This window comes from Aspergillus costaricaensis (assembly GCF_003184835.1).
Source record: "Aspergillus costaricaensis CBS 115574 unplaced genomic scaffold BO79scaffold_39, whole genome shotgun sequence".
Lineage (NCBI taxonomy): Eukaryota > Fungi > Ascomycota > Eurotiomycetes > Eurotiales > Aspergillaceae > Aspergillus > Aspergillus costaricensis.
Window position 1 is genome coordinate 206834 of NW_020291839.1, and position 18515 is coordinate 225348.

The 18515-nt window shown below is 48.8% G+C and overlaps 6 protein-coding genes across 6 annotated transcripts; 3 read left to right on the forward strand and 3 right to left on the reverse strand.

Moving 5' to 3' along the window:
• Window positions 1-633: 633 nt before the first annotated feature.
• smp3 (glycosylphosphatidylinositol-alpha 1,2 mannosyltransferase smp3) lies at window positions 634-2962 on the reverse strand. Its single transcript, XM_025689388.1, has 4 exons — window positions 2585-2962; window positions 1996-2378; window positions 1809-1936; window positions 634-1750 (listed from the first exon to the last, which is right to left on the reverse strand). The coding sequence occupies exons 1-4, from the start codon at window positions 2691-2693 to the stop codon at window positions 757-759; spliced, it is 1614 nt and encodes a 537-aa protein (XP_025535411.1). The 5' UTR covers window positions 2694-2962; the 3' UTR covers window positions 634-756.
• Window positions 2963-3954: 992 nt separating this feature from the next.
• On the forward strand, window positions 3955-5371 carry skpA (SCF ubiquitin ligase subunit skpA). Its single transcript, XM_025680114.1, has 6 exons — window positions 3955-4132; window positions 4251-4368; window positions 4459-4544; window positions 4608-4775; window positions 4838-5007; window positions 5081-5371. Exons 2-6 carry the CDS (start codon window positions 4293-4295, stop codon window positions 5085-5087), a joined length of 507 nt encoding a protein of 168 aa, XP_025535412.1. The 5' UTR covers window positions 3955-4132; window positions 4251-4292; the 3' UTR covers window positions 5088-5371.
• Window positions 5372-5834: 463 nt separating this feature from the next.
• On the reverse strand, window positions 5835-6854 carry BO79DRAFT_211326 (60S ribosomal protein eL39). Its single transcript, XM_025683004.1, has 3 exons — window positions 6784-6854; window positions 6525-6625; window positions 5835-6202 (listed from the first exon to the last, which is right to left on the reverse strand). The coding sequence occupies exons 1-3, from the start codon at window positions 6787-6789 to the stop codon at window positions 6154-6156; spliced, it is 156 nt and encodes a 51-aa protein (XP_025535413.1). The 5' UTR covers window positions 6790-6854; the 3' UTR covers window positions 5835-6153.
• Window positions 6855-10167: 3313 nt separating this feature from the next.
• On the forward strand, window positions 10168-15019 carry mdr1 (ABC multidrug transporter Mdr1). Its single transcript, XM_025681659.1, has 3 exons — window positions 10168-10951; window positions 11014-14324; window positions 14379-15019. Exons 1-3 carry the CDS (start codon window positions 10556-10558, stop codon window positions 14734-14736), a joined length of 4065 nt encoding a protein of 1354 aa, XP_025535414.1. The 5' UTR covers window positions 10168-10555; the 3' UTR covers window positions 14737-15019.
• A 107-nt stretch (window positions 15020-15126) lies between these two features.
• Window positions 15127-15743, reverse strand: BO79DRAFT_180911 (SWI5/SAE3 family protein; the record flags this gene model as incomplete). The annotated part of the gene is made up of 3 exons (XM_025680115.1): window positions 15127-15416; window positions 15512-15597; window positions 15660-15743. The coding sequence occupies 3 exons, from the start codon at window positions 15741-15743 to the stop codon at window positions 15257-15259; spliced, it is 330 nt and encodes a 109-aa protein (XP_025535415.1). The 3' UTR covers window positions 15127-15256.
• A 579-nt stretch (window positions 15744-16322) lies between these two features.
• Window positions 16323-18389, forward strand: BO79DRAFT_180913 (Ytp1 family protein). Its single transcript, XM_025680116.1, has 5 exons — window positions 16323-16506; window positions 16569-16646; window positions 16753-17595; window positions 17651-17780; window positions 17839-18389. Exons 1-5 carry the CDS (start codon window positions 16381-16383, stop codon window positions 18165-18167), a joined length of 1506 nt encoding a protein of 501 aa, XP_025535416.1. The 5' UTR covers window positions 16323-16380; the 3' UTR covers window positions 18168-18389.
• The last annotated feature ends 126 nt before the right edge of the window (window positions 18390-18515 follow it).

An 18515-nucleotide genomic window follows, 5' to 3' on the forward strand; every position in this document is an offset into this window, starting at 1 on the left:
TTGTCCCGATCTGCGCTTGATCGGATGACATGATACATACTACTAGTAGGTTGGCACGGATGACTGGGTGCCAGCATGCGGGATCACTATTCCGGAATGTTGTGCTATGTTATGTCAACGGTTACTAATTAGGTACTAGTTGATCTAGGTGGTTTATATTAGTAGTACGTAGGATTGGTTGCGTAATACTAGGTGTTTATATGTTATTTTAAGTAGTAGGTTTGGCTCTCTCAGAGTTAGTATATATCTTTACGAACTGAAAAAAAGTTCAGACATGATTATGAAATTTTTAGTAGCGGGGTATATTCTATTGTCGTGATGGTGTGAGATAATATGTGGGTATATAGGAATGGGTATAGGATGGTGGGTACATGCACGCAGTAATAGGGCACTACTAAGCGTGTAGAATCTGTACTGATTGACTAGTAGTAGAGAGATTTTCGCTGAGAGGATGAGAATGGGAAGATGTTTCATGTGGTTGGTGGGGTATATAATGGGATATAGTAGCATGGGTATGTAGTATAGTCTGTTGGTGATAGGTAGGTGGTAGGTAGGTAGGATGTGTGGTATGAGAAGGGGCTAATCAAGAACGGGTGTGCCAAATGCCAAGAAGAAGGGATAAGAAACAATGACCAAGAAAAGAAGAAGAAAGAAGATGTGAAGGTTGTCTCCGTCGAAAGCCCGATCTAAGTTGTTTCCCGCTGCCAGCTGACCGAGTGAGCTTCAACGTCATCTGATGTTTCAAAGCGTAATTTGTCAAACACAACCACTTCTTCGTGCGGCCCAGACGGACAATCCGCGTCTGCCGATCACTCGGTTCAAGGTAGGGAAGATGCCATCAGTGCCAAAGTCCAGGTCATCCAAATTGAGATGCTTCCGCCAAGTCCACAGCTCGTGCAGTGTGAGACCTGAAGTGTCGGGCGAGGGATGTGTATACCGGTCGAGGAAAGTAGCGGATTTAGGTGCGACTACGAAGATCGAGCGTTCGGGATTCTCCAAGCTGTTGCTGTCGTCGGGGTTTGGGCATTGTGGCACCAATTTCTCGAGCTCGCTGGCCATTTCTGGCCCGGAGATACCCATCAAGTCCCGCGTTTCGATGTCCAGCTGGGTGCTGGTGTTATCTCCTAACAACCACAATGGAGGGGAATAGGTCTTCCACCAGAGTATTGTGGCAGATTTCTGGGCATTGTCGCTGGCACCGGCCTCGAAGAAGCTATCGGAGACGATTGAGGGGATCGCAAGTTGAGTAGGGACTACACCACCCTGATGGTACACTCCCATGAGGAACCCTAGAGCGGCATTGAAAATCACCCAGGCCGCCAAGAAAAGACGCGATTTGCGCACGCGGAGGCAACTAAGGAGGAGCGGGACGCATGGAAGCAGGAACCGGGGTTCCTGGTGCGGAAACAAGGAAAGCATAGCGGTTGCTGATATGGCAGAGACGGCGCGTATGTTCTTTAGCGAAGACTGAACTGCTTTCGACTTGCTCAAAGAAAGTATTATCGCCACATACGCTGGCCCCAGGAGTTGCGGCAGATTAACTAGAAAGTGATGATACCGAGGGTGAAGGCCATGGAGAGCTAGGTTGGACTTGTCGCTATTGTAGAGCAGATTATTGAGGGGCGTGATGATAGGTGCGTGAACAGCGTCCCAAAGCGAGGCAGAAGGGTTGTAGAATGTTGTGTCGACAAGGACAGCGATGCAGAAGAAGAATAAACCGAACCCAGCAAATGAAAGCAAGGACAAAGGCCTAAGAGATGTTAGGCTTGGTGAAAAGAGGGGGGACCAGAAGGCTGCGCAATACGTACTTGCGCCAAAAATGAGGCAGTAACCGCAGTCCTGGGACGAGGAGGAAGGCCGGAAAAGTGATGCGGTTGAAAACACCCACGACGGCGATGAGAGATAGCACGGCGCATGCGAAGATGGACGAGCGTCGCTATAAGCAGTGATTAGCCAGGAGCTAGCATTATCTGGATTCCGCACTAATAAACCTACCTTGTTATCAACAATGCGCTGAATCAAGACTAAGCCCCAGGCGACCAACAGGGTCTCGATGGAGTTGGAGAAGGTGTGCGTCTGATATGTCCAGGTGACATACGAGGATGCGACTAGGACCACCGTCGCGCGGCGATGGCGCGGTAGGGGAACCAGCTCATAGACGGCCCAATCCTCGAGCACAAAGCTCAAGAGAAACATGACCCCTCGCAACACATAGTAAACCAGCTCTGGCGGAGGGTTTAGTGTTCCGCTTTCTGTATAGAATCCCTTCAGCAGGTTCATCGGTACGTCGTAAGTCGGCCATAGTGGGAAGACGCTGCGTATCGGCTTATCGGAGGTGAACTCCCAGGGTAAGCGGGATGGATAGGAGAAAATGCGACCTAGGGAATCACTTGTGAGCAGTGCGCATTCAGTTCCGACGTAGTTTTGGGGTTTGCGGCGGAGAGGACAAGGCTGCTTCGCTGCGCGGGATGCGTCGGAAGAGCGCCATATCCAGTCACAAGCGGTCGCACCGCCCGGGGAAAAAAAGATCAAGGTCGCAAGGGAGAAAGAAAATAATCTGCGCGACTCAGTGGAATTGACTCACCTGCAAAGACTTCAGGGCCCTGGAAATTCTCATCCGGGTGTAAATAACTTGGAGACAGTGCGAAGTACACCCGGATCACCAGCAGCAGCAGGTACGTTCGTCTCCACATGGCTTGGGATTGGGGGAGTTGATTGAAGCACGGAGAATCTCAAGGCGACAAGGGACCAGTCTGATTTTGGGGGATACTGTACATGCCGGTTGCCTAGTACTAGTAGCCGTCCTGCATCCGAGAATATATCTATATGGAGGTGAACGTGGAAAGAGAAATCAAGGAATGACTTGTTGGGACATGAAAGGCGGGCTATCCAGAAGCAGGAAAAGGGAAAAACAATAGAAGCAAAAGCAACTATAGAGCGATAGAGGGAGAGGGAGGAAAAATAAAAAGAGAAAAGAAAAGAAAAGAAGATCAAAACGTAAGATTCCAGGAGAAAACAAAGCGCACTGGAGATAAATGTTTATCCCCGAGAAGTTGAAGCGTTAGACTCCGAGTGGATGGGAAAAGGATGGTTGTTGTCGTGTTCGTGGGGTGATATCACTCTTTTCTGCCAGGAACTATTGGCTTTTGGGGTGAAATTACTCCGTTGATAGTTCAGTCCTGGTTTGTGCTGGTGGGTCAGACAGCCCATCGAGGATCCTCAGGAACGGATCTATCGGCAATTTTGACATCCAAGCATTGAGGCAGATGGGAATTCTCCAACTTGGCAACAACTGGAGACCTTTCCCTTCCACTTCTGCATCCGTGCACCACCCCCCAGAGTTAGTGCGACCGATCGATGGAATGTTGAATGCTGATGGGGTGTGTTGTTGATGCAGCGGCCGGGATTTCCTCCATTGGGAAACACTAAGATTCCAGATAATTTCCAGAGGATGAAGATTGTTTGATCAGCTTCTGCGAGACATCTAGGGAATACCCTTGCTATCGTATATGCTGTTCGAAGAAACTTAGTTGCTTGTTGGACCTTGGTGGAAGGTATACAGATGGCGTATAGTTCATAGTCTTTAGTCAACTTCATTCGCATCAATGAACACAATAGATCAAATAAGCCACAATGGGCATAAGTTTTTAAAAAAAATGTCAATGAAAACTAGAATAATAGGTAATACCCTTATTGTGACAAAGTGCTGTGTAATAGTATTCACTCTGCTGATTCATTTGCTTGTCTTGTGAGTAAGTAAGTAAAGTGAGTAAGGAAAGGAAATCGAAAGAAGAAAGAAAGACCATCCATTCAGGCAGCACCAGGCCACAACCGCCCGGGTGGAGTCAGCAGCAGCGAATGACGGAGGAGGTTGCCGGACCCTCGTCAGCCTCAACGCCGGGCCATTCATCGCTCTTCGCTTTCATCGGTCTCGGAACTCTCCCAAGCAACCTCCTTCCCTTTCAACCCCCAGATTTGAACCTTTGTATCTCTTTCTCATCCACCTCACTTTCCCACCGCTGGTTGGGATATTTATATTCCTCTATATCTCTGCTTGTTCATCCATCACCCTTGTTCACAACCAACTCACTTGAACTCATTCACATTCCGCTGTCACGGCTAGATTTGCAAAGTAAGCAAACGTCTTCCCCCACCCAGGTACCCCTCATATCTTTAACGTCGTCGCTGGCCTTTGACCCAACAACCACACAACTCACTCCAGTGCTGAGAGCTGACATCTTCACCCAAAGAACTCGAATCTTTTAGACAATTTCCTAATACACCTCAACAAAATGGCCGACACACCTGCTCCTTACTCCGGTCCCATGTTGACCTTCATCAGTGGCGACGGCGTGCACATTGAGTGTGGTAAGTGCACGCGGTTGTTCGAGCTCGGCAGACGCGCTCGCCGTCTGTGTTACGATTAGAGCAGATATGCTAACATTTGTGAAAATACAGAACGTGATGTTGCCGAGCGCTCCCTCCTCATCAAGAACATGCTGGAAGATCTGGGTGACGCCAACGAGGAGATTCCGATCCCTAATGTGAGTTATCCGTGAAAGTAAAAGGACCATTGGGGACCATAGCTAACCACAACCGAAACACAGGTCAACGAAGCTGTTCTGAAGAAGGTCATCGAATGGTGCAGACACCACAAGAACGACCCCCCCAGCACTGGCGAGGAGGATGACTCCCGCCGCAAGACCACCGACATCGACGAGTGGGATCAGAAATTTACCCAGGTTGACCAGGAGATGTTGTTCGAGATCATTCTGGTACGTGTTACGAACTACCATTTACAAAAGCTCACCTGCTAACTTGGCGCTTAATTGGACAGGCCGCAAACTACCTCGACATTAAGGGCCTTCTGGATGTCGGATGCAAGACTGTCGCAAACATGATCAAGGGCAAGTCTCCGGAAGAGATCCGCAAGACCTTTAACATCCAGAACGACTTCACCCCCGAGGAGGAAGATCAGATCCGCCGTGAGAACGAGTGGGCCGAGGAGTAAGTCTTTTACGGAAACCCAACACCCGCTATCTTGCCATCTGAGCGTATGCTAACATTATACTCGCCATAGCCGCTAAATCTGCGTTAATCCATGACATCAGTATGCTGACTCCGACGGCTTGTTGATTGCAAGCAAGCCGAGGAAGATGAGCTATCATGATGTTTTAATTCGGGTCTCGTTGGGTCTCAGGTTGCAGTTCATGGAGTTACTAGTCTTTTACTTTTTTACTCAATTCTCTTAACGTCAGCGGGTTGCTTTCTTAATCTCTCTTTTCCCTTTGGCCCTTGCCATTCGTTCGTTATGAGCAGGGGATAGATGTAGCTCTAAAGTAGTACATGGTTTAAATAATGCTGTTAACGCCATTGCGCATATCATTGCTGTAAAGTTACCCTGTTCCAAGTGCAGAGATAGAAAACTGCAATCATCTTCTCCTGCTAGTAATAGCTTGCATAGTAGTACCGGTACTAGTTGTGACGTAGCAGGCAAGACGGGTTGCTACTACTGTAATGTCTATAGACATACAGCCTACAAAGAACTTGACCTCGAATCCGCGCAAAGCGGCGAGACTACAGCGACACAAACCATACCATATACAGACATAGGAAAAAGATCTTCGTTCAAAACTGCTCATTAACCCATCATGATGAATTTTCGATTTTTTGTCGTTCCTTTCAGCTCGTGTACACACATCTTGCAGAAGCACCACTGCACCACCACAAGACCAGATGAGAAACCCCTCCATCAAAAGAGAAGAAGAAAAAAGCAAGCATTATCCCTCCCTCCCCGCTTATGCACTCTTCCTTCTCCTCGCGCTTAATTAACTTGTCGGGTATTAGAGCGGGAGAAAGAGCAAAGGAAAACAATAGAGATTGAGAATCAAACGGGCATCTCAAAAAGCGGGTTTTGATTTCAGGCAACATAATCTATAATGATGCAAGTGGATTTTTTGTTTCTTTTTATTTTTTGTATCATCGCGAGCAGTAGCGGCACACAAGAGTTGTTGTTGTCATTGTTGGCAGCGGTATCACAGCAACTGAACGAAACATTTTCCCCCGGGAAAGTAGCAGCAGGTGGACAGAGACATTTCTCGGGGCGGAATCGAAAAAGTCGGTTGGTGTGGAAGGTTCCTCCAAAGGACGAATTTAGACTCCGAGACGGGACTTGCGCCAGTGCCTACGCTTGGCGTTGTATCTGGGTTGGGAAGAGAATATGTTAGTATTCGGGTGATTTGAATTTATGGTAGAATTGTGTGTATAAATGTGGAATGTGGGATGTGCTGTGTCCTTTGATGTTGTTCCCAGCGGTCGACTAGTTGATTGAAAAGTTTAGGTGTGTGATGGCGAATCATCTGGCGTATCTTGGATATTCCTCCTCTTGTTTGCTCGGTCGTTCATATTCGTTTCTCTCCTTCTCATGCTCTTTGTATTTCTTCGCTGGGACTCATCGAGGACTTCGCGGGATGTGTTGTATGGGTTGCGTGCAAATTGGGAACAGGTGACGGTTTCTTATTTACCTGATGGTGTTACCGGTCCTGAGACGAATCCACTGGGGGATAGGACGGTTCTGTCTCTGAGCTTTGGCAAGCTTCTGCTTGGTGCGGAAACTCTTGTGGCTCTATATTGAAAGAAGAGAGTTGATCGTTAGCCTGCTGTTCAACTTCATCATCCCGACCACTTTTCCCTATTCCGTGTAGCGGTATTCATATTCTTTTTATTTCCAGCACAAAAATGGAGTGGTTCACGGCCGTTCGAATGACAGGGAGGGCTGCTAACCGGCATCTTGAAGACTTGTCGCGACGGCGAGCTGAGTGTATGGACTGGCGATGATGAGGTTGTCGACCGTCTGTCAAGCCGTTCAGTAGTGGTAGTTTTTTTGTGCGGGCAGGGCTTAGCGTTTCGCTTCCGTGGGGTCATGTGATTTATGCCTAAGGCGGAAGGTACCCATCATTTTGGTTCCTTGGTGGTTCCAGTCGGGGAGATTTGAATTGAACGGGGATAAGATGTTTGTATTTTGCATCTGATTTAGGAATTATGATAGATCTAATGTGCTATGCTGAGCTGGCAAGGTTTGCAATGTCTATAGTATTTGAGCAATACTTATTGTGGTATTGTCCCTGAGTGACTGAACCCCAAACGGGAAGTTACAAGTCACGTGCCATATAACCCAGTGGCTACACATATTCAGCGCTCCAGTAAAGATCATTAGTTGTGATATTCTGAAGAACAATGTTAGGTGTCTGCCATTTGAGCTGTCCCTGGGGATATCACGGCGCTTGGGAGGGCGATAGCGCGCGTTTGCTGCTCGATAACAATGTAATACCCCCTCGAAGAATTGGATAGTCGGTAGTAGACATGAAGAGCACAAACCAGCCGGTTTAGAGTCTTCAGGCTGCTGAAGATGCGCTTCTGCACAGTTACATCCCCAGTACAGAAAACTGGTAGAATAATACATTGTTGTATTGCAGACAGCCCGCTTGGATGGCGAGACAGCGCGGGACCATGGGAGTCCATTACATTGATGAGGTGTGGAAGTTGCGTCACGAGCTCAGTTCACGAGCCAGGACCACTACTGTAGAAAACAAGATTTGACAACTGGGAGTAACATTGATGGATCGGATGTCATACCGATATTCTCCGGTTATTTCAAGCCACAAACTTTGTAGATGGGAGCCTATGCCTTAGCGATTCGACGCATCATAGACAACGGTTGACTTATTAATGAAAGCGTCTTGTTTGCTGCCTCACATCGGCGTCGGCCGCCCATCCTCCCGTCGACCAGTCAATTAAATGAGCTTATCAACATTATATACGAATGCATGGGATTCGTTCGGAAAGCCTATGTTCCGGCCTAGCGTAGACGGTATCTACCGCACATTATAGCGTGCATGGCCCTGTATTTGAACTTGGCGGGGGTTAGCAAGTCCCGAGCCGCTTCAGGGATCCAAAAGGCTCGGAATGTTCAATGTACAGTTGAGCAGTTGCTGGGGTAGCTAGGTGTCAGGGCGTTACCAAAAAGTAACTTGCTCTATTCGGGCCAGAACGAGCCCGTCAGGTTATTGATCAGATAGCAAACAGAGATAAGTAGGTGCTATATCACCTAGTTTGACCGATATTGGGAATCCAACGTGATGTTCTAAATTACACTGTAGATTCAACATTCCAAACGATAAATCACAGGCGGTGAACACAACTGATAACTTCGTACAGAGTACAGCTGCAGAATTCAATAAAATCATGTCGGGGACCCAAACAGGTCAATTCTCGTAAGCCGAACACGAAGCTAGACATAGTGGGAGATGAGTCAAAAGTAGACGTGGTAGCGAAGATACTATCAGCATGTAGCAGTGGATATGTCCATGGTAACGGGCTATTCAAGGATTTCAGATGGACCAATGGAAGAAGGCACAAAGGACCATTATGGTGTCGATATGCCTAATCTGGCATCGACTGCGATCGGTAAGAAGTATCTAGCGGGCGGCGGTGCTCGGAGACCCCGACTCGCCGACTTCTATGCAGAATACAACAAAGATCCTTTCAAGAACCTTTGTCTCAGGCACACACGAGCCAAACCAATATTGCTAATTAGGCTGCCATTTCGATGACATCCACGCAAACTTGCAATCCTTTCGCCCACATGGCCCTTGGTTCGGTGGAACCTGAAACATCACTAAAATGGACAACATCACAGGGATTATATCATGAAGAAGAATACGTATCCAGTAGATGCCTGCTGTTGGCGAAAGTAAACAAAGGCATCTGGTGCGGCATGTTTTGATGTAGATCACATATTCATTGAAGTGTTGGAATGCACCAGGAAAAGGTACCCGCCCCTGAATTCCTTATGTCAAGTATCCATCCATTTTCAATGTGTATGGAGTAAAGTTCAAAAAATTGGGGCTTCTCAAGTCTCAGATTCCACTAGCTTAACTGTCGAAGCATGAATGGCAGCCCCAGCCTGCGTAGTTGTAGCTCAAGGTTGCTACCTACAATGCTATCAGCCTACCACCATGAATCTATCTAACTCGTGCCCTAGCAGGTATAGATATTAGATAGTCATACAAGGGACGGAGTAGACTACTTTGCCTTCACTTCGGTACCCAGAAAAGCCCATGCGGGTCTTCGGTAAATTAAAGCTAATCTTCTCCGTACTCTCAGTCGATTTTTTTTTTTTTTTTTTCAGGCGGAGTTGTGTCGGACCCCCGCCAATTACTACTACTAGTAGTAAGTAGACTAGAGCCCTTCAGCCATACACAGCTGGCGTCGTATTCGTAATACGATTGGTAGGGCTCTTGTCTCTTCCTTCAGCAGGGAAAATCGAGGAGGTTACGCGCTGTGGTTCTAGAACCAGATCCGAAGCATCATTACCATCATCCATTGAAGGTTCGATTTTGGAGTGTGACTGTTGTGACTCAAAAGTAAGTTTCGCCCCTAAATAACTGAATAAACTATTATAACTCCCGGTTTACGAAGGTACTTGCTATCCTGGGAGAATCGGTAGCCCATGCAATGAGGTAACAATTATTGTTGGTGTTCTTGAAAATTCGAGTGAGGGCCGGTTCATACAGTGCTGATCGTAGGTAGGATCTTCGTAGTTTATGTACGAGATAGTATATATGGGTGGACTTATCGTTTGTTATTATTGACCTGCAGTGTAACAGAGTACTGCAAATTGTACCAATTAGACATCTGATAAGCTTCCTTCTGCAGAGACTTTGTGAGATTATTGTTGAGTATTGCAGCAGTCTTTCGTGAAGTGCGACAACCAAACCATGACTTACTATCATCTACCAGAAGGAGATATTATTAATAGGTTAATGGATACTGTAAATAGTAAATACCACCGTCTACCGCATCTGGACAAGCATCAGCATAAAACCTCGGGAATATCAGCAGGTGGAGGTCCGGTGACTAGTGGGGGAGATGCATAAAATGGCCCTCGGGAAGTCGGGGCTCCGACCGAGCAAATGGAACTAAACGCGACGGCCACTAAAAAAGTAATCCACCATTCAATCAAGCAAAAGAAGATTGGAAGGCAAAGATGGGGACTTGTCGCTGACGCAGATACCTTTTTTGTCTCTAGTTAAGTTGAAAGGCCAGCTTGGGTTCCAGAATCAAGTCTGATGCCTATTCTTCTTTAATTATGCTTAATATTTAGAGCCTCCTCCCCTTTTTTCCCACATTTTTAATTCCCATTTTGCCCTGGGTCCCTTTCAATCCAGTCTGACTTGCCCTCCACCACATAAGTTGTAGTTGATCATTCCATCCCTATCTGCCACGCGTGTGGAGGAATATCTCACAACAGGGCACCAGCCATCCTATCTCTCTTCCTAACACCCCTCCCCCTCCCTGCTCCCATCCCTGCGCGTACTTCTCTCCCTCGCGTCTGTTATTTTCGGGGGCAATCGGCCAGCTCCTGCTTCAAGCAACTTCAACTTTCCCCATCAGCTGTCCCACCTCATGGAGTAGAGCGATCTCTTGTCCTCGTCTTTCACCCTCCTCCATATATACCAGAGAGTGAGGCTTTCGTTTCGACACCTCGAACGGAATGTCTCACCCAGAGAATGAGCACGTCTCGGCGGAGACATCCCCGAACGACGTGGAATTGACAGCAATGGACGGAGCAAGACCGTCCTCAGCAGAGCAGCGCAAGTCAAGCGGCCAGTCGTCAATCACCAGTACGACAATGGTTCCTGCAGGAGAAAAGGGCCCAGCGTCTCAGCCATCTACTGGCAACCAGCTAGCCCGAGCTGATGATTCAGATGCGCTGTATGCGCATCTTCCCGAGCACGAGAAACAGATCTTGAAGATGCAGTTGGACGCGGATGATGTCAATGTCTCCTTCTTTGGTCTGTTTCGCTATGCTTCCCGAATGGACCTTGCGATTATGTTCGTGAGCGCAATCTGTGCCATTGTCGCAGGCGCTGCGCTGCCTCTTTTCACAGTGAGTGCCTATCTATGACGCCAGTTAATAACCATTTAGTTCATAGACTGACTTCGACTTAGATCCTCTTCGGTTCCTTGGCCTCAGCTTTCCGAGGCATAGCCTTGTATGAGATTACGTACCACGACTTTTACCACCAGTTAACGAAAAATGTTCTCTATTTCGTTTATCTCGGCATTGCAGAGTTCGTCACCGTATACATCTCCACTGTCGGCTTCATCTACACTGGTGAACATGTCACCCAAAAGATTCGCGAACACTACCTTGAGTCGATCTTGAGACAAAACATGGGTTACTTCGATAAGCTGGGTGCCGGTGAAGTGACTACGCGCATTACGGCCGACACAAATCTCATCCAAGACGGTGTCTCAGAAAAGGTTGGACTGACATTGACCGCCATCGCCACGTTTGTCACTGCCTTTATTGTCGCTTATATTAAATATTGGAAGCTGGCCCTGATTTGCACTTCGACCATTGTGGCGTTGGTTCTGCTTATGGGAGGTGGATCTCGGTTCATTGTCAAGAACAGCAAGCAGGCTCTGCAGAGCGCCGGTGCCGGTGGTACTGTAGCGGAGGAAGTTATCAGCTCCATCCGCAATGCAACTGCTTTCGGAACTCAGGACAAACTCGCAAAGCAATATGAAACTCATTTGGCTGAAGCTGAGAAGTGGGGTATCAAGACCCAAGTGACCCTTGGTTTCATGATTGGTGGCATGTTTGGTATTATGTTCTCCAACTATGGCCTTGGCTTCTGGATGGGTTCCCGCTTCCTCACAGACGGTGAGGTCAATGTTGGCCAGGTCCTGACTGTGTTGATGGCTATCCTTATCGGTTCGTTCAGTCTGGGTAACGTCAGCCCTAACGCTCAGGCATTCACCAACGCTGTCGCCGCCGCTGTCAAGATCTACGGTACAATTGACCGCCCCTCGCCCCTGGATCCTTATTCCGAAGAAGGTGAGAAGCTTGAGCATTTCGAGGGCAACATTGAGTTCCGTGACATCAAGCACATCTACCCTTCGCGACCAGAAGTCACTGTCATGGATGGTGTTTCTCTTAGCATGCCTGCCGGAAAGACCACTGCCTTGGTGGGCCCGTCCGGCTCTGGAAAGAGTACCGTTGTCGGACTCGTTGAACGCTTCTATTTTCCCGTAGGGGGTTCTGTTTTGTTGGACGGCCATGATATCTCGACTCTCAACCTTCGTTGGTTGCGTCAGCAAATTTCGCTGGTCAGCCAAGAACCTGTTCTCTTCGGCACTACGATCTATCACAACATCCGTTATGGTCTCATTGGAACCAAGTTCGAGCAAGAATCCGAGGAAAAGATCCGAGAGCTGATCGAGAATGCGGCTAGAATGGCCAATGCGCATGATTTCATCACGGCACTTCCCGAAGGATATGAGACCAACGTTGGCCAGCGCGGCTTTTTGCTTTCCGGCGGACAGAAGCAGCGTATTGCCATCGCGCGTGCCATCGTAAGCGATCCCAAGATTCTTCTCCTCGATGAAGCCACGTCTGCATTGGATACGAAATCCGAGGGCGTCGTACAAGCAGCACTGGACCGAGCTGCTGAAGGTCGAACCACTATCGTGATTGCCCACCGCTTGTCTACTATCAAGACGGCGCACAACATCGTTGTCATGGTGAATGGCAAGATTGTAGAGCAAGGAAACCACAACGAGCTTGTCGGCCGTAAGGGTACCTACCACAGTCTTGTTGAGGCCCAGCGTATCAACGAGGAAAAGGACGCGGAAGCCCTGGCTGCCGACGAGGATGTGGATGAGGAAGATTTCTCCAAACAGGAAATTGCGCGCATCAAGTCTGCTAGCAGCGGGTCTGGCTCTCTCGATGATGAGGATGAGAAGTCCCTCGCCGGGAACGGACTGAACCGCAGTGGAACGCACAAGTCCATCTCCAGCGCCATTCTTTCTAAGCGGGAGCCCGAGGTGGCTCGGAAGTACTCCCTCTGGACGTTGGTCAAATTTATTGCCTCTTTCAATCGCCCTGAGCTCAAGTATATGCTCATTGGCTTGGTCTTCGCCGTCCTTTCCGGTGGTGGCCAGCCGACTCAGGCTGTACTCTACGCCAAAGCTATCAGTACACTTTCCTTGCCTACTAGCGAGGCCGCCAAAATCCGTCACGATGGGGCTTTTTGGGCTCTGATGTTCTTCGTTGTCGGAATTGCTCAGTTCATCAATCTTTCCATCAATGGTGCCGCATTTGCTGTCTGCTCAGAGCGACTGATTCGCCGCGCCCGTAGCATGGCCTTCAGGTCGATTCTTCGCCAGGATATTACCTTCTTCGACCGAGAGGAAAACAGCACTGGTGCGCTCACATCTTTCCTTTCGACGGAGACTAAGCATCTTTCTGGTGTCAGTGGTGCGACCTTGGGAACTATTCTCATGACCAGCACTACTCTCGGCGCGGCTATGATCATCTCTCTATCTATCGGATGGAAACTGGCTCTGGTTTGTATCTCTGTGGTCCCTGTCCTTCTGGGTTGTGGTTTCTACCGCTTCTACATGCTTGCAAGATTCCAACAACGATCCAAGACTGCCTATGAGGGTTCTGCAAGCTATGCTTGCGAGGCGACATCTGCTATTCGCACTGTCGCATCCCTTACTCGGGAGCAGGATGTCTGGGCGATGTACCATTCTCAGCTGGAGGACCAGGGCCGGAAGAGTTTGATATCCGTGCTGAAGTCTTCTATCCTCTATGCATGCTCGCAAGCTCTTGTTTTCTTCTGTGTTGCACTCGGCTTCTGGTATGGAGGTACTCTCCTTGGCCATCACGAGTACTCAGTCTTTCGCTTTTTCGTCTGCTTCTCCGAAATCCTGTTTGGCGCCCAATCCGCTGGTACTGTTTTCTCCTTCTCTCCTGACATGGGCAAGGCGAAGAACGCTGCAGCTGAGTTCCGGAGACTGTTTGACCGGAAGCCAGAGATTGACACATGGTCCGAAGAGGGCGAGCAGCTCGAATCTGTGGAAGGAGAAATTGAGTTCAAGAATGTGCACTTCCGGTACCCTACCCGGGCCGAGCAGCCTGTCCTGCGGGGCCTGAACCTGACCGTCAAGCCTGGACAATACATTGCCCTCGTTGGGCCTAGTGGATGTGGCAAGAGCACGACGATTGCGCTCCTCGAGCGCTTCTACGATGCCATTTCTGGCAAGGTTCTTATTGATGGAAAGGATATCACTCAGATCAATGTCAACTCATACCGCAGTTTCTTGTCGCTCGTCAGCCAGGAACCCACTCTGTACCAAGGCACCATCAAGGAGAACATTTTGTTGGGAGTCCGCGGCGAAGATGTGACGGAGGAGCAACTGGTGAAGGCTTGCAAGGATGCCAACATATATGACTTTATCATGTCCCTACCGTAAGTTCACCCCTTTGTTGTCCAGAAAGGATTTGGCACTAACAACAATTCCAGTGAGGGTTTCAATACCGTTGTCGGTAGCAAAGGAGGCATGCTGTCTGGAGGTCAGAAGCAGCGTGTGGCGATCGCACGCGCCTTGATCCGGGATCCCCGAGTGCTTCTTCTGGATGAAGCCACCTCTGCTCTCGATTCCGAGTCCGAGAAGGTTGTCCAAGCTGCATTGGATGCTGCGGCTAAGGGCCGAACCACGATCGCCGTCGCACATCGTCTGAGTACGATTCAGAAGGCCGATATCATCTATGTTTTCGACCAGGGGAAGATCGTCGAAAGCGGAACCCACCAAGAATTGATCCGGATAAAAGGCCGTTATTACGAGCTGGTTAATTTGCAGAGCCTGGACGGTGGGCACTAATATTTATTGCATCCTGTTTAGATCTCTACTGTCTGTTTGCTTTGCTTATACCCCCCCCTTATACTTGCGATTATCTCTCATCTCTATTTATTGTGTAATGTGTTATGATCTCTTCTCAAAAGCCATGTCTGGTGTTGGCTCTTGTGGTCACTCCGTGTTTTTTGTTACTTCTTAAGCTGCATTCATCGGCTTGGAGTGGGCGGGAATTCTGCTTGCTTAGAATGGAAAATCTCACGACTGTACTTTAGTTTTGAGGGCAACTTTCATTTCTATCATTAGCTGGAGTATATAAAAGTAGTAGCATTGCATGACAGCTTCGAGTTACTTTGATCACATATTCAGATGGCTTCTGATTCTACTGATGTAGCAGTTTCAATTGTATTCATACTAAGAAGATTGCCCCTCGCCATTCATAAACGCCCAACCATAAACCCATTCCTGAACTCCGCAAGAATCGACAACTAGTACCCTGGACGCCTGCATCAATCGCTAAACCCCATCAATCAACACCCTAAGTAAATCAGTCTCGATCATCCAACCCATACTCCCTCTGCACATCCACCTGTCGTACACCACGAGCATCGGCAATCAAACCCATCAATCCCTGGGCGATATCTTTGATTTCATTGTACTCATGGAGAAGGCGAATGTGTCGTTTGACCGTCGTGGATGGGTCATTTCTAAACTTGGTGTCAATAAGTGAGAATACCCATGTATGTGAGTGATTGATAGAACTGGTTATGAAATTACGGATGTGAAAGGATGGTTTTCATACCTCAGTTTGGCCTTGGTCTGTTCTATTTGCGATTCTGTTTCTGTGATTTGGGATTGTAGATTGGCGATGGATGCGCGGAGGGTGGACTTGGCTTTTTCATTAGTTTGATTGTTGCTACTTGTGGGGGGGAAGGGTACATAGTAGCTACCAGCTTCTTGTCTCTTTGGGTCTGGGTCTGGTCATCACTGGCTGGGGTTGTAGTGGAGGATGTGGCTTGCTGGGGTGGTGGCATGATGGTCTTCTCCATAAGTTGAAACCGGGCTGTTATGTTCGAGGGAATAACCAATGTAACAGGATAGCCTTGGCAATGATTCAGAGAGCTAGCTGCCTTGACTGCCTGGTGTGTGGGGAGAGAATAGCGTACTTTTTGTAGATATAAGTAGAGTGAGTACGTAGGCCTGGATGGGGCCCGTCTCTTCTATGCCGTCCGATCTGCAGTTTCACAGATAATTCGAATCCACTGTCAAGCGATGATGAAAATCTTTCACCACGGGGTTTGGTATATTTTTGTTGATTATTCTAGAAGGGTATATTAGCAATGGCGATGAGCTGAATGGTCTACTACCCTCGACGAATTAGTAGCGCTTTTGTTGTAGTAGGTAAGTAAGTAGACCTAGTAGTTGTAGTAGTATACTAAGTAGTACTGACTGCCTGGTAATTGTGGCCATACAACGCTGGGCGACCAATCCGCTTCGCCCGATTTCGCGGCTCCCTTAATAACGAAGGCCGAATAGGGAACCGAACTCCCGCCTCCGCCTCCATCAATAATCCTCATCCTCAATCGTCTGACTCTCTCTCTCTCCCTTTCTCCCCCTCCCTCCCCTCTTCTTCTTCACTCTTTCTCTCCTCGCAAAAGGGTGAAGTTGATCATGGCGATATCGAGTCGATTTGGGCCCCAAGGGTTGCTAGCAGTCCTACTGCTTGCTTCCCCGGCCCTGGCCCATGGGGGCCATGAGAGTGTCCCCGAGGGTGCCGCCATCTCCGAGGATCCGATTGTATGTTGTCGCACCTGTCTGCGATCGCAGCGGTCTCAACAATGTACTGACTAGTCGCCTAGGACACAACACTATGGATACATATGATTCTTATGGGGTTCGCCTTTGGCATCATTTTCCCCTTGGGCATGGTTCTTGGGGTAAGCTGGCCCTGTTACATCCTATCTCCGGCCTTCCGCGGTCGGGGATATCTGGTTGCATGATTACATGAGGTTCATATCTGACATTTCCGCTTTACGATCGCAGATTGTACGCTCGCGCTGGCACGTCCCTCTCCAGATTGCCGGAACGATCATCGCTGTGCTCGCATACTTCCTCGGACATGCTCATAAAGGCCGCCAGTTCTCGAAGAACGTCCACGCGTCCTTTGCGAACACACTGATGCTCATGATGGTGGTGCAGATCGTCCTCGGCGTCTATCTCAAGCTGCACCTTTCCAAGGGAATTCATGGCCGGATCCGCCGGGTTATTGTGATTGCGCACGGAGTGGTCGGAAAGGCGATGCCTGTGGCGAGCTGGGTCCAGATGCTCTTTGGAGGAATAACCGCCATGGGATTCTGTCGGGATGATCACTTGGGACAGTGTCTGGCCCATTTCATCATGGGTAGCGCTTTCATCGCCTATGGTATCCTGTTGACCATACTGCTCCTCGTTGGCCAGTACTGGCTGCGCCGCACTGGCCGCAGCCAGGAGTTCTTCGACTCGTTGATTATCGCTGCGTGGGGATGTGTCAACACCTTCACGGAACACCGCTGGGGAGGTCCTTGGGTCCACAATGATTTGCAGCACACCACTATGGGTGTTGTTTGGTGGTGCGCCGGTCTACTGGGTATCTGGATGAGTCGGAAGCGCAACGGCCGTCCCAAGCGGAACTTGATCCCTGCCATTGTTATTCTCCTCACTGGTTATGCTATGTCTGCCCACCCGCAGACTCTGATGATCAGCACCATGATTCACAGTATTTTTGGCTACACCTTGATGGCTGCTGGTTTCACCAGAATCGTCGAGATCTCCTTCGTGCTTCGGGACAAGGGCAGTGTCAGCCCGGACGGATCCGACCCTAACAGCTTCCAATATCTCACGCCTTTCGTAAGTCTTCCACAGCCCTCCGGCTGAAGAGTATCGTCGTTCTAACATATCGCAGCTTCTATACGCCTCAGGTTTCCTCTTCATGGGCGCTACCGAGGAGCAGATGCAACTTCTGAACGATGCAGGCATCACCCACGTATCCTACGTTCTCATCCTCTACAGCATCGCCTTCATCCTCTTCCTATGTAAGAAGCCCCTCTTCCCCCCTAAAACCAAGGAATTACACTAACCCACTGAACACAGTCGTCAACGTACTCCTCCACATCTACGCCGTCCACGCATGGCCCGAATCCGCACAAGCGCCTTCGCACTCGCGCTCCTCCAGCGCCGCAGATGCCGGCGAGGGCTCATCCCGCTACAGACCCACCGCTAACGGCCGCCTCATGAACGGCCATGCCCGCTCCCCCTCGGAAGCACAGCACCTGCACGACGCGGAGGAATTCGAACTCCAAGGTCTCATCTCCGACGAGGAGGATGACGCAAAGGACACCCACGCCATGGGTCCGAGGAAGACTGAGGACGAGGAGAATTCTCCTTTGGTTGCTAATGGGACGGCAGCTACGACGCATTAATTTGGCTCCTTAGAGTGTGCATTGGGTGTTTCTTATATATTCTTCTTATTTTTTCTTTTTCAAAAGATCGTTGAGATATCGGATATATTATTTCCATTTTTCTTTTTCATTTTCTTCTTTTGGTTCGTATTGTATGCAGAGATCTCTGGTACTATGTAGTCTTCTAGCTCGCTGTAGCTATGGGGTTTGGCGTTGATATTGATTGGGTTTGGTTTTAAGATGTTTGTGCCTGATTAGGCTTGAAATATAAGCTAATACCATACTTCTTTATCAGTGTAATGTTCATCAATTCCTAACACTAATGCGAGTGGCCTATTTATGGAGAGAAATAAGAAAGAAATCTAGATG

Coding starts and splice junctions, on each gene's coding strand:
- smp3 (XM_025689388.1), bottom strand. CDS start 2,693: ATGTGGAGACGAACGTACCTGCTGCTGCTGGTGATCCGGGTGTACTTC. Junction 2,379..2,584: donor GGGCCCTGAAGTCTTTGCAG/GTGAGTCAATTC, acceptor GTGATTCCCTAG/GTCGCATTTTCTCCTATCCA. Junction 1,937..1,995: donor AGCGCATTGTTGATAACAAG/GTAGGTTTATTA, acceptor CACTGCTTATAG/CGACGCTCGTCCATCTTCGC.
- mdr1 (XM_025681659.1), top strand. CDS start 10,556: ATGTCTCACCCAGAGAATGAGCACGTCTCGGCGGAGACATCCCCGAAC. Junction 10,952..11,013: donor CTGCGCTGCCTCTTTTCACA/GTGAGTGCCTAT, acceptor ACTTCGACTTAG/ATCCTCTTCGGTTCCTTGGC. Junction 14,325..14,378: donor GACTTTATCATGTCCCTACC/GTAAGTTCACCC, acceptor CAACAATTCCAG/TGAGGGTTTCAATACCGTTG.
- BO79DRAFT_211326 (XM_025683004.1), bottom strand. Junction 6,203..6,524: donor AGGACCGGTAACACCATCAG/GTAAATAAGAAA, acceptor TTCCCAACCCAG/ATACAACGCCAAGCGTAGGC.
- skpA (XM_025680114.1), top strand. CDS start 4,293: ATGGCCGACACACCTGCTCCTTACTCCGGTCCCATGTTGACCTTCATC. Junction 4,369..4,458: donor CGGCGTGCACATTGAGTGTG/GTAAGTGCACGC, acceptor GTGAAAATACAG/AACGTGATGTTGCCGAGCGC. Junction 4,545..4,607: donor AGGAGATTCCGATCCCTAAT/GTGAGTTATCCG, acceptor ACCGAAACACAG/GTCAACGAAGCTGTTCTGAA.
- BO79DRAFT_180913 (XM_025680116.1), top strand. CDS start 16,381: ATGGCGATATCGAGTCGATTTGGGCCCCAAGGGTTGCTAGCAGTCCTA. Junction 16,507..16,568: donor CCATCTCCGAGGATCCGATT/GTATGTTGTCGC, acceptor CTAGTCGCCTAG/GACACAACACTATGGATACA. Junction 17,596..17,650: donor TCCAATATCTCACGCCTTTC/GTAAGTCTTCCA, acceptor AACATATCGCAG/CTTCTATACGCCTCAGGTTT.